The sequence below is a fragment of the Microtus ochrogaster genome, linkage group LG4 (genome assembly GCF_000317375.1).
Source record: "Microtus ochrogaster isolate Prairie Vole_2 linkage group LG4, MicOch1.0, whole genome shotgun sequence".
NCBI lineage: Eukaryota > Metazoa > Chordata > Mammalia > Rodentia > Cricetidae > Microtus > Microtus ochrogaster.
Window position 1 is genome coordinate 37,799,043 of NC_022030.1, and position 14,887 is coordinate 37,813,929.

General features: G+C 35.4%; 1 protein-coding gene across 1 annotated transcript in view; it reads right to left on the reverse strand.

The window, feature by feature from the left end:
* Spag16 (sperm associated antigen 16) overlaps positions 1-14,887 on the reverse strand; it is a 1,047,686-nt gene that overhangs the window by 254,961 nt on the left and 777,838 nt on the right. The window contains exon 15 of the mRNA XM_026786385.1: positions 2,258-2,384. Coding sequence (XP_026642186.1) covers positions 2,258-2,384 — 127 coding nt within the window. The remainder of the gene's footprint in view (positions 1-2,257; positions 2,385-14,887) is intronic.

Sequence of the window (14,887 nt, forward strand, 5' to 3'; positions counted from 1 at the left end):
AGTCCGGTTTTATCCCATGCTTTTTCAGACTCAGGCCAGCTGGCCTTGGTGAATTCCCGAAAGAACATCCCCATTGTCTCAGAATGTGGGTGTACCCCTTTACTGAATATTCTATCACAAATAAATAGCAAGTAGCAAAGATTAGGAGTCACTTATCCTTACTGTAATTTTGGCCAGCTCCAGATCTGCACTCTTTACTCTCTTGACAACAACAAAATCCTAAGTACTATACTTTCTGATTTTCTGTCTTTCTACTCATGTTCTGACTTGATCTTGGGCTCCCCCAGCTCATCCAACTTTTGGTTTATTTTAACCTTTTTAAACAGGATCAGTTAGGACGTCTGTAGAGAAGCACAGGTTTTTCATAATTCTCTGAGAAAAGCCTTATGACAGTATTTCTCAAGCACATTGAATTAAAATTAATTAGCATATGTTCCTTGAAAAAGGGATGGAAAAGTCGAACTGAAATTACATTTCCTCAACCTGATGACAGGGTTTGCAGTCTCTGTTTTTTATGTGTTTCATCATTTTACCATGGATTCTGTGTACTTTTCCTAGCATTGCTGGATGCTGAGGAACTTGGCAGTCATGGAGAAAAAAGAGATTTGCCATACCTAGACTCTAATATATTGACTTGTGCAGCAAGAAGATAGGTGCTAATATTTATTTAAAATCATATTTTCCTGACTGTACAAAGATCTTTCCAACTGCATAGCAAAGGTCAATAAAAAGTTAGTAGCAACACATCTAATAATGACAAGAAAATATAGAGCTGCTATTAATTTGTGCAATCAATATTCTTATAAAGACCTTAATTCCTTTTATTAGAATATACACCCTTAGATTTTACCATTCAAAGTTCAAAATTCGAAGACATGAATAGTTGAACGCCTGCTCAAGATAATCAGAATGGGTTTAGGAATGGGGCTTGTTTGACCCCTTGGGAGAAACTCCCATGGAGATCTGATGCCAATGCAAATTTACATGTCAGAACATTGCATTGAAATATTAATTTCTTACATAGAAGAGTATGAAATGAAATACTAATACTTGAAATATTTTATTTATTCTTTTGAAATCCTTTATTCTTCACAGTGCCTTCTCTTTGAATTATGGCAGACCATGGTGACTTAATGTCAAGAAAATTGCTAAAAATCTTTCTTTTCTTTTTGAAACTTTTACTTATATTCAGGGCCCTCGTTCTTCTACCTCCTAAGCATACCTCTGTTTGCCACCATATACAGTAACTAAGAATGCTTCCAATATCATTTATATATTAATAAGCAAGGAAAATACAAGTAACACTTTAAAGAAAAAACCCACAACTTGCATTTTCAGATGTTTAATTGTAATAGTACAAAATCAGTTCCAAAACATGTACAGCAATTATCCTATAGTTTCAGAATTACTCTTTGTATAGTTATGTTTCTAGACCTGAGAATTAATAAGGACTATGGTTTTAATAAAAAATTACCTTTTCTTCTTAGATATTTATTTCTTCCTTAACAATGGAAATTTCGTCATATCAAAATTTTAACCTATCACAAATAACTCAAAGACTTTGAGGAATTCTCAAAAATTAAAACATCTTAAGCATGCATCACACTATCAAAGCGAAGATTTACTGTCAATTCCTCACTCAACAGAGATCAACATTAAATATGGAGAAGAAGCAGCAATTTAATCTTCTAAGTGGATGATTGGAATCACTTTGTTTAGCAGCAGATTCCACCTACTCATCATCAGCAGGGCTAAAACGTTTTATCTGCTTGACAATTCGTATACTATTTCAGGAAAATGCTGCAAACAGTTTTGTAGAGCATAAAACACTTAGACTCAATAATAGATGAATATGCATATACATTTTAAAATATTTCTAAGCAATTTGTTAATGTTTTGTAATTAAAGTATCTTATTAAAATGTTTCAAGTTCATCTTGATGCAATGTTGGTTCTTCTCCATTGACTTACCTATGTTTCAGGAGGCCCAGGTATAAGGGTACACATGAGGCTGTCAGCAAGCTTATGGTGTGTCTACATTAGTATCATCTCTCTTCTTTGTGATTTATTTCCTTTTGTAGTTGATATAATTCTTTTGTAATAAGACTCATAATATTTATTAACTACAAATACCGTAGTTGTTGTATTCAAAACAAAAAATTACAAATAAGGTATTACCAAGACTTTGAAGAGAAAAAAAGATTTCAGGAAAAAAAAATGTTAGCTTGGTGACAAAACTGAAACAAAAGGGATCCTACCTGTTGAGTCAAAGTTCACCTCATTGCCAGGACTTGGACCCACATCAATGGACACAATTGGAATGAGCTTCCGGAAGTCCCACAGCTTCGTAACTCCACGGGCATCACAGGATGCTATTATGTGACCCTTTAAAACATATAAAAGAAATATATAGAGTAACCTACAATAAAAACATGAATATGAGTTTTTTTGCTATAGTTTTATCAATGCCACAGAAAACATAGTTTTTTAACTTAAAAAGAATTCATTATGACTTCATCTTGGTTATAAAATTATATCAAACTGTGTTCTTAATATATAAACTCTTACTTGAAAATTATGTAGATAAATTTTTAAGGAAGTATTTAAGTTTTAGTTCTGTAAAAAATGTAAAAATATAAACACATATTTTGTTTTATTACTGCAATTATATGTGTATAATTTTTGTGACAATAAACTAGAAATAATTACTAAATAAATAAATAAATTACTTTGTAGATTGCATTTAATGTAATAGGTTTCTAACTAATTAGTATTGTTATTGGCACCACAAATGACGTGAGAATAAGAGCGAAGAAGATAAGTCCGGGCGGTGGCGCAGCCTTTAATCCCAGCACTCGGGAGGCAGAAACAGGTGGATCTCTGCTTTAATCCCAGCACTTGGGAGGCAGAAACAGGTGGATCTCTGCTTTAATCCCAGCACTTGGGAGGCAGAAACAGGTGGATCTCTGTGAGTTTGAGGCCAGTCTGCTCTACAGAGTGAGTTTCAGGACAGGTTTCAAAGCTCAAAGAAAAACACTGTCTCACACCCTCCCAAACAAAACAAAACAAACAAACAATAAACATAAACAAGAGTTAGGAAGATAATGGATGCAATAGTCAGGGTTAGACAAAATTCATAGTAGAGGTATTTGGGCTGCTTTGTTAACAGTGCATTTGTTTTCTAATGCTTATGTTATTACAGGAAAAAAATAATAAAACCAAACAATTTCATAGAGCATAAACCACTTAATTACAATTAATAGCTGTTGTGTTAGAACAAGGAAGAATGTGTTTGGGTGAAGCAGAGGGAAAACAGAAAAGTAGATAAATCAAGTGTAATGAAGAAATTTAAGGGGTTTCTCCCAACTAGTAATAAGCCTGACCTTACCCTTTGGCAGTCTACACTTTCTGTGTAGATCTTGGGCTCTCAAAAAGAATATCAATTTTTGAGGACCACTCCATATCAGTAACTGAGGTTGAGCTGATGGGCAAGGGGGGCTCTTGCTCTCTATCTGCTTTTCTCTTCCCTGTTTCTGCTCAGAGTCTGTGCTCACTCATAAATGCGATGACCTGACCACATCAGACCACACCACTGCTCACATTTGGCAGAACGTTCAATTACAAAACCTTTCTTTTCCTTTTTTAATTTTTAGAAATATTAAAGGCATTAGCTTTCTTACTGGACAATTTTCTCTGTTATTTTAGTCAAGGTCATATTTTCCCTTTTCTTATTTACTGCCAGGAATGTATCCATTCTTTAAGAACTGAACAAAATGTTTAGGAATTCAGAGAAATCTTTTCTTTTTCCCTAAACACACCAGCCATGCAGGAGATGCCATTTGTTTTAAAATTCTGTCACTGTTGTCATTGGCAAAGCAATGTGAAATCTGTGTCCCCAATCTAAGAAATGAGATGCTCAATCTTTCATGACTTCAAAGGAGCAGAGAGAATCTGGAATGTCCTCAAGAATATAAACACAGTTTGCAAGAATTGTGAGGAATCAGCGAGTTCCATTCCAGAAAAATGAAAGATGAGCTCACAGGTCTTAGCAGGGATTATTAATGCTACAAATTATAAAAAGTTCTTTCCAAATACAAAGACCTTCAATAATCTTCAGATATCACAAATGGAATCCTTGTTCCACTTAGAGAACATAGTAGATATGTTTTAATTAGAATTTAATTTGGGTGTACCTCTCAAAACAGACATGTTTATTGACTTGGACTTTGGAGACTTGAAATTAAAGTGAATTTAAAAACATACCTTATTACAATGAGTATTAAAACATGGGGAAATACACTAAAAATAAAAACAGCCTCATTTATATTGGGTGAAAATAAATATTAAGATGTTTTTATGTTTAATACCTAATGATGTTGCTGTCAGATGATCAATGTTTTGTAGTTTAAAAATATTAACATGAAACAAAATAACATGCTTTTGATAAACAAGGTGAGTGCTACATAATATAATAAAATTAATTTATAGTAATAGTGACAAACTTTTAAGCAATGACCATAATTTAACCATGTTTTTCTGTAAACAAGTTTCTGTTTCACGCAGTCCCTCAGTTATTCAGTCCCAAAGAAATACACAGAGGCTTATATTAATTATAAACTGTTTGGGCTATTCCCTCAGGCTTATTATAAAAAGCCCTTACAATTTAAATTAACCCATAATTCTTGTCTATGTTTAGTCATGTGACTTAGTACCTTTTCTCAATAAAGCATTCTCATCTTGTTTCCTCTGTCTAACTGGTGACTCTGACGTTCCTCTCCCTAGAATTCTCCTAGTCTGGTCATCCTGTCTATACTTCCTATCTAGCTATTGGCCAATCAGTGTTTTTAATTGTCTTTGGAACTTAGAAGTTATACTTAAGGATGTAGCATGTTATACTAAACACAGTAACTTATTAAAAGAGAGTTGATTCTTAAGTTTGATAACTGCATGATTCTAATTAATAGCTACTTAGTTATACCAAACAAGTAGGTCACATTTAGAGCCTTTCATAGTGTTTATGGAATAATGGAGCCTCAGAAAATATATATTGAATTAGAAGGTGGATAATACAATCATAAAGTTGATTGTAATAGTTTAGTTTACTCTAAGATAAGCCTTAACAGTCTTAAAATTGATATTAATTTTAGCCTTCATGATTTTAAATCAGAAGCTACAATGTAGAAGATAAAAGGGTTATTAAAAATTTAGACTATCTGAAAGACTCCAGAAACCTCCTTTTTTCATCTCAATCAAATCAGAAGGGCATCAGTATGCCACCTAATGAGGGATGCCTTTTTTTTTTATGCTGGGAACATGTTTTATTACCATTCATTAATAAAGAAGCTGCTTTGAACTATGGCAGGGCAGAATAAAACCAGGCAGTTATCTGAATAGAGATATAGAGAGAGTAGGCAGAGTCAAGCTGGTGACATGTAGGGCTGCCAATGGAGAAAATTGACAGAAACTTACTGGTAGTTCACAGTCCCATGGGAATACATAGATTAATAGCAATGGATTAATTGGGCAAACCTTCATAGGGCCAAATTAGGTTCTCTGAATGTGGAGGACAGCTGTGAGGGCTTGGGCAGTCTGTAGGGCAACTGGTAGAGGGACCAGGATTGATCTCTAGTACTTGAAGTGACATCTAGGAGCACATTCTTTTTTGAGGAATATCTGGCTCAGCCTAGATTCAGAGGGAAAGATACTTGGTCTTCCCTCAAAGTGAAGTGCCAGACTCCCCTTGGAAACCTTACCCTTTCTAGGAGTGGATGGAGAGCTGGGTGTTAATGAAGTCAGTCACAAAACAATCCCACACCAGTTTGGAATTATGACTAATAAAAGGGTTATTTATTTAAAGGGAAAAACTTACAGATCACCGTCCTAGACAACAGCCTCCTGCACGACCAGGAAACGTGTCTGATAGCCAAAAGGGGAATCAGAAGCAAGAGAGCCAGTGAAGGGCTGCTGCTGCTTTTTTAAAGCGAAAAATACCACATCCCAGTGGGCTGGTATCTCAAAGACTATTGGCTGAAGGAGCAAAAGTAGGTTCCACATCAGGGTGTGGAAAGGGCAAAGGAAATAGGAGGAGGGGAGGGAGTGGGAATGGGGATAGCTATGTAAAATGAGAAAAGATTGTACAAAAATTCTTAATAAAAAAGAAATGTGTTAATTTAAGATATAAGAGATAGCTAGAAATATGCAGGAGTCACTGGACAAGCAGTGTTGTCATTAATATAATTTCTGTGTGATTATTTGGTCTGGGTGGTTGGAAAACTAAATGCAGTCTCCATTTACAAAATTGTACCAACATGGGTCAACTAAATCTACATAAAACCAAAGAGAGCTTGGGAAGGAATTCTAGATACAAAAGAAGAGAGCTAAGCATGGCTTTTTGGTAGCATGATTTTCTCAGGTAATCTCTGCTGGGGGCGAGCAGAGGCATGGTTCCTTTAAGAGAAGGCTTTCTGAATCAGCATTAATAGCAAAAACTGGGACTCCATTAAAGAGACAGCTTCCTGGTTCATGCTGGTGTTACAAATGGCTATGACTCTTTCAGAGCATGCTTAAAGTTATTTGGAGACAGCGTGGACCAACTGTTTTCCCAGAGCTGGTGATGGGACTACCTCCACCATGGTAAAAGCCCCAGAGAGGTGGAGCCAGTATCCAGAGCTGCCACCACTACACTGCTTACCATTTTAAAATGCTTTTTGTCAGAAAAGGATTTCAGATACACAATGGGAAAAATTCAGACATAAAAAAAAACCCTCTAAACAAGACACCGTGTGTTTAAAAACTGTAGATAGGCTTGAGAGAGAGAGAGAGAGAGAGAGAGAGAGAGAGAAAGAGAGAGAGAGAAGAGTATAGACAGTTATAAAAAAAATAGTTTTAAAGAACAAAAATGTCTTTAAAGAGACAGCAAAAGCAATATAAATGAGTCAGACAGTCATAGATTAAAGGAGTAAAGAAAAATAAGCCACATAAAGGTGGAATATACACAAAAATCTGGATTATATATATATTATTATATTTTCTTTAAATTTTTTGACTGCAGAGAGACAATTAACTCTGGGGTATGCTAGGTTAAACCAACACAAAAGTATCTTGACTTTAAAATTTGGGTCTAAGTATATATGTTGCTTTGGAAAAGAAGTTCTGCTTTTATTTTGACAGAACCTGTGGATTCCTTCTAGGCTATGTGGTTTGATGAAACAAAGCCCCCTAAAAATGTTTCCATGAACAATAAATATATTTCTCCCCCCAAAACAGCAGTTTTTTTGGGAAAAAAACTATACCAAGATTCCCAAATGATTGTTTATAAATGTTTACATTTGAAAAGTTGTTGATTGTAAGTGATTAGTGGTCACAGTTAATGTCTATTTAAAAAGGAGGATATTATATAGAGATGAATACTTGGCATTGGTATGGATTTTTGGTTTATCGATACAAATTTATGGTCGATTTTGTTACACTGTATATATCTATCTCTGTTTTTGTTTAAGGTATTGTGTTTGTTCAGCTCATTTAAAAATGTAATGCACAATTAAGAGATAAAGATTAATCAATAGTCATATATAATAGTCAAGCTATAGACATGTTATCTATGTTTTATAGATATACAGAGATATATTTGAGATGGATAGATATTCTTTGAATCTTTCAAAGAACCTCAGAAAATGACATTTAAAATGTTTTAAGAACTGAGACCTTTACAACAGTGAGACATGTCTGCTTCTGGCAGCACCAATTACTTCAGAGAGTTTGATGGTCACCGAAGAAACTTGTTACAGAATTTGCTTTCAATTGAGAAGGCTAGTCATTTGGGCAAGAAACTGCTCTTGCCTGGACTTCTTGATGATATGTGTATAACCTGGATATGCAGGACCCTCAAAAAAGTGGCTCCTGACCATTCCAAAAGACAGTATGGCTCCTCAGGGTTCCTGCTTCACCAAAGAAATTTTCAGATATTCTGCAGGACACAGAAGAAAGCAATTGATGACCTTTGCTATTACAAGGCAGTATAGATCTTAAAATTTCCTGCTTCCTGAAAAAGTCTCCTGGGTACTGTGGTCCTGTAGGCTGAAGATGTATGCCACAATGCTACAGAAGAACTTTGAATGACTGTTCACCCAGCAAGATGTCTCTGTTAATTTTAGAACTTTGGACATTGGTTAAGATGTATTTCTAATTTACTTAGGTAATATTATATACTTCTGTGGTCTATGATGGGTTAAAGACTGTATAGTTATAAATATAGTTTTCCTTAGTTATGATAAAAGCTAAACTAGATATAGAACTTTAGACTCACAAACATAGGATAGATGATAGAGTATTTTCCTTAATTTGCCAAATGTAAATGGATTAAAAATGGTAACTATAATTCTTGCTTACTACCTGTTTTATATATGTAATTTTACTATGTTAAAGTTAAGCCTCCATTTTTATTTAGACAAAAAAGGGGAGATGATGTGGGATGCCATCTGTATATTGTGAATATGTTTTATTATCATTCACTAATAAGAAGCTGCTTTGATCTATGGCAAAGCAGAATAAAGCCAGGAAATAAATCTGAACACAAATATATATATAGAGAGTAGTTGGAGTCAAGGAGACTCCATGTATCTGCTAAAGGACAAAGATGCCAGAATCTTAATGGTAAGCCACAGCCTTGTGATACATAGATTAATAGAAATGGGTTAATTTAAGATGCAATAGCTAGCTAGAAATACCCTGGAGTCATCAGCCAAAATGTTAATATAGTTTCTGTGTGATTGTTTGGTTCTGGGAAGTCTGGAAATGAATGAGCAGTCTCTGGTTACAAACTCCCTTCATAAAATGGGACAACAGTCTAGAAGAGGCTGAAGTGTGAGTTTTGAGGAGTCTTAAGGTAGAGACATGTGAAAGGTATTAGATGGTGACCTGATGAAAACTCATGTCATATAAAACTTCCAACAGGTAGAGGCAAAGGATAGTGACAGTCATTATGCACTTAGCCTAATCTAAGCAAGATTTCAAAGAAAATGTGTTCTGAAGGTGCATGAGGTTGTGTAACACTCTTAAAAAGAGAGAGTACCCACAAGTTCTGGTGATTTCTCTCAGGAATTCTTGTTAGGTCCTGTTAAACCATCAATACTAAGACATAGAGTCCATAAATGAATGGGTAAAGTACAGAGTTCAAGAAATTCAGTTCTGCATTAGGCTATGTCTGTAATCCCAGAGCCAGGCTTAGTTCCTGTTACATGCTAGCACTTGACATTTAATTAAATAATTCAACAAATGAGTATGAAAGAAGTATAGAGCTTTCAGGGTTGAATGTATGTGATTCAAAGAATATTTTAAAATTATAGAAATGTTAAGAACTGGATGGCTATAGAGGTGAATTTTATCATCAGACTTAAATGATCTGGTGAGATGAAACAGCATGTAGAAAGCACTTGCAATGGCAATGTAAGCCTGATGACCTGAATTTGATCCTTGCAAACCATGGTAGAAGGGGAAAACTGTCTCCCAAAAGCTCTTTTCTGAGCTATATTCTCTCTCTCTCTCTCTCTCTCTCTCTCTCTCTCTCTCTCTCTCTCTCTCACACACACACACACACACACACACACACACACTCACTCACTGTGCCACACATGAACCCATACTCATATACACAGACTGAAGTGACAACCACAGAGACTTTATGGGACTATTTTAATCCCTCTGCATATATGTTACAGTTATGTAGCTTGGTCCTCTTATGGAACCCCTAACAGTGGGAACAGAGGCTGTCTCCAAATATTTTGCTGATTTTGGGACCTTACTCTTCATACTGGGTCACCTTGCCCAGCCTTAATACATGTGGAGGTGCTTAGTCTTACTGAAACTTGATTTTCCTCATTTTGCTGATACTCATGGAAGACCTGCCCTTTCTTAAACAGAAATGGAGGTGTATTGGATTAGGAATTGGGAATAGAGGGGGAGTGGGGGAAAGGGGTTGGGAGGAGAAACGGGAGGGGAACGTGTGACCAGGATGTAAATAAATAAATAAATAAATAAATAGAAAACAACATAGTAATAATAATAATAACAATAATTCAAAAATCTTAAAGACTCGAATTATTTAAATAATACAAGCAGAATTTGGGAAAGTGGCTCAAATGCAATGTAAAAAATGAATAGACATAATTTTTGACTACCTCTAAAATCAAGAGCCTATATTGAGAAATGCTATACAGACAGGAAGTTAGTTTTTAGTTAGTGTAAGGCATTGGACATAAGGTTAAACAAATTTATGATAATGCTATACTGAAGGAAATTTGAAAATATGTATCAACAATTACAAAAAGAGTCATACTTTGGACACTTTCACCATTACATCTGAACTTATAAATTAAAGAAGCTATGATGAAATTTATATCTAAAAATAAGAATAAGCAGAATTTATAAAAATAATCTACCATAGAAGAAATATTCCCTGCACTGTTGTGTGGTCACCAGACTGCCAGAGGCTTCTCTAATGCCAAGTTCAAGTCCATAGCTGCAGAGAGATGGCTGAATGGCCCATTCTCTCACAACACAGCTTATTTGTATAATGCAAGAAAACAGATAGAAAATGAAAAAACCTGGAATGCTAAGGGGAGTCATTTACAATTTCAGTGAATGTAAGACTGTTTCATAAAGCAATAATACCTCTTAAAATAGAAATATATCATGTGTCTGTGTAATTTTGAGTGCATGCTTTATAAACCAAGACATAGACCTACAATTTGGACAGAAGACTGCACTCCAGATAGGATACAGAAAGTCACATAGAGACACAATGTTTTATGTGAAAGTGTTTTTATCGCAAGCTGGGATTACAAGTTTTCGATTTATGATGGAAAATATGGGCACAATATTCTTTGACTTGAAAAGAACCTTTTGAGTAAATGCTAAATACATTTGAGTAAAGCAATATTTTTCAAAGACATAGAAAATTTTAGACATCTAAAGTCCTAAAAAAAACCTCTTGTGATCACAGGAATCAAAATTGTACAGCTGTATCATACATCATCATTTATCTTTGAGTATTTTGATAAATAACATCACAGGTAAAAGTCACAACCACATGGATTGCCAAGCTTCCATCATATATCCCAATATAAGATGATCCAGGAAAACCAAATTCTATTCACAGGGTCATATTATGTACTCACAAACAATACAATTAATAATAACTTCCATCAATTAAATATAATTATTGTGTATTACATAGGGTCATAAGCATTTATATATACATATATACAAACATTAAGTCATCCTGAAAAAGGGACAAAGTGATTAATAACTGGTGACTCCCTCCAATTGTGGATGAAGAAACTCAGCTACAAAACTTTGTTGTATCCAGTCCACACAGTAGACAGAGGAACAACCAGCATCCGCATGTCTTTTTCTATGATATGTGCTAGTCAATGAGCTTTACCATGTCTCACAGGTAGATTGAGTGAAAATATCATTTTAAAGTTGGAAGGGCTTAGAAAGTTTAATGAAAGGAAGAGAAGGAAAAGAAAGATAAAACAGAAGCCAAGTAAGAATGGAACCATGGATCTCGAGCTCAGGCACAGAAGGACCTGGGTATTTGGCTTCTGTGGGGGAAACAGGTTTTGTGTGAACGAGCTCTGTGACAGGTGGGAGAGAGAAGTCAATTCATTGTTAAACCAAGAGTGGTGCTAAGATTTCTTGACCAAATGAGACAAAAGTTGGACAAAAGTTCCTGGCCCAATAAATTGAGAGAATCTGTGTTAAACTAAGAATCTCACAATGTACACAAGAACCCAAATGATTGAATCTGTAGTTTTAACACCAAATTATATCATTAATGCAAAACCTATAATACCGAGGGACCACCAAGGTTGCTGGCTTGGGGGACCTTGGACAAAAGAAGTAACTACAGGACTGAACTCTATAGAAAGGCTATTAAAATAAAATTGGAGAGCAGAAGAGGGGAAACTAGAAAATAGAATTAATTCTGTTTTAGAAAAAGCTCTCTCTGTCTCTGTCTCATTCTGTCTCTGTCTCCTCTCTCTCTGTATACACATGTATTACAGTGAATTACTATGGCCTTATATATGCTAGATTCTACCAAAAGCTGTCTTACAATTAATATTTCCCAAGTATTTACAGATTTATATGCCAAAATGACATGCCAAGCAAAGGAAGAAAACAGTAAGGATATTTAAAATTCAACAACAAAAAGGCTAAACTAAAGCAAACTTAGTATTTATTAAATATATACTGCCAGTAATTTTGTGGAAATGTATAGATCAGAAAATTTTATAAGAAATAAAAAAATCAGAAAAGTCCTATTTTTATAAGACTGCATTATATAATTACATAAAAATTACACTACATTAGCAGAACAAAACAATTGGAAGGTAAAAGAAAAAATAACAACGAAATGACAAGTTTAGAATGAACTAAAATGAGGGATTTGTACTGAATTGTTGAATACAGTTGAAGCCATTAGTTGAAATTTCATGTTTTGTGGGAAAAAATATTGTTTATTTATATCTGTGAATGTGCATATGTGTGTAAGCACCTGCAGACACCAGGAGAAAGTGTGAGTCACAGTGTCTGGAGCTGGAATTACAGGTGGGCATCAGCCACCCAGTGTGGGTACTGCAACCTGCACAAGGCTTTCTGACAAAACATTCTTCCCTTGGGCCATACATGTAGATATTTTAAAGGACTTAAAATTTAAAAAATGAGATATTCACTTGCATACATGCTTTTCTAGAAAGAAACAATTCAATCACAACAGAAATTTATGAACACTTAAAATTAATCTCAGTTAATAAATATAAAACAGGCCAAAAAATTAAAATTGGATCTTCTCACAAGAGATACAGACAGGTAACTTGGAATCTTTGTCAAAAGGGGACAAAAAGAAAAAGCTACAAGGGAAAAAGTCATAGTCAGCAACATTGGGGTACGAAAGAGGAATCATAGAGGCAGTGCAGGAGTGTTGGGAGGAGAGGCGATAGGTCAATGCTAGGTGTATCCTCAGCGATTGTCCACCTCTTTGAGATTTGGGACAGTGTTTCTAACTGAACCCTCATTATAATTTCTACAAAGAGCTGCCTATCTGCCTCCCCAGTCTGAGATTACAATCATATGCAGCCATGATTGCAGTTTCCATGGTCCTAGAACTCAGATCTTCTTCCTTGCAGAGCAAGCGTGAACTGACTAATCCATCTTCCAGCTAAGAAGAACCATTTTAAAACATGGCAGACACTAAAGAAACAGTCTAAATGCTGCAAGTATGCGACGCTAAATGTGAATTTTTCAGGAAAACTGAGTTTTTAAACAAAAGTAAATTTAAAATCAGCTAACAATGTGGCAAAAACTGTAATAAATACAACAAAGTCATTATACATATACAAAAATCATCAAGAGAAAAATATTGAACCAGTAATAACAAAGGAACAAAAAACCTGCTGTTTAAATGAAAGGTAGACAAAAGAAAGGACTAACAGACATCTGAAGCTCTTTTTAACGTTAATTAATGCTACTTTTGTGTATATGTAACTGCATGTGTGTATATGTGAGCTATGTGAGTGTCTACTGTCCTGGAAGGCCAGAAGAGAGTATCATATCACCAAAATTGGACTTACAGGCAGCTGTGAGCTATCCTATGGGAGCTGGGACCAGAACCCAGTCTAGTAAAGGGCAATAAGTACTCTTAACAGCCTCTGGAATTCTTGGTATAGATCATAGTAATAAACAGTTGTGTTCCCACCTACAAGTAATATCTTTCAAGATCTGTCAATGGATGTTTTAAGCCTTGGAGTATTGAACTCAGTATATAAATATTTCCTATGTACCCATATCTGAGTTTTAAAAAGTCTCATTTATAAATTAGGAATTTTGAAAGATTAACAATAATCACTACTGTGGTTAATCTTAATTCTCAACTCTATTGGATATGGAGCCAACTAGATATTATTCTGAGTACCATCCCAAGCCAGTGGAGTAGGAAGGTTGTCTTAGTTAGGGTCACTATTGCTGTGATGAAACACCATGACGAAAATCAACTTGGAGATGAAAAGGTTTCATATAACATTTCATCATCAAAAATGGTGAAGGCAGGAGCCAATGCAGAGGCCATGGAAGAGTGCTCCTTACTGGCTTCCTCGGCCTGCTTTCTTACAGAACCCAGGACCACCAGTCCAGGGATGCCAACCCATGATCAGATGATCCTTCTCCATCAATCACTAATTTAGAAAATGTCCTGTGGACTTGTGTACATCTTGATCTTATGGAGACATCTTCTTAATTGATGTTCCCACCTCTCAGAGTATCTCAAGTTGACAAAAAATTATCCAGCACAGGGACCTTCCAGCAGCAGCCATCTCTTTAGAAAAAGGGCTACAAAACACCCATATGGCATGCAGCATCTGCCTCTGCTTTTTGCTGATGAGTGCTCCATCCTGTTGTAGTACTGCTGCTGCCATTCTCCACTGACATATGAACTGAGACCCCATGCCATTCCAACATAGACTGAAGACCTGTGACTCTACAGGACTCTTCCAAGCCTTCAGCATTAACTTGGGATCTCCTTCAGCTTTGTAAGCTGAGCGGCCACTAGGTTCTAACCCTCTAAAACTACAGATAGCCATTGTTCATAGAGTATATCACAAAAGCCAACCTGATAAATCCTCATTTGTAATATATATTCACTCTATCAGTCCTATTCTAGAGAACCCTGACAATGCACACACCAGCAATAACACAGAATAATTAGAACAACACACTTTAATAAGAGTTGTGTGAGAGTGGATGCTCTTTCATCTTTCTCCCTCTCAAGTGATCACAATTCCTCCTTCCATTATAGTAGTATTTTTTTCCAATTTTTTTTAACTGAGAAAAGG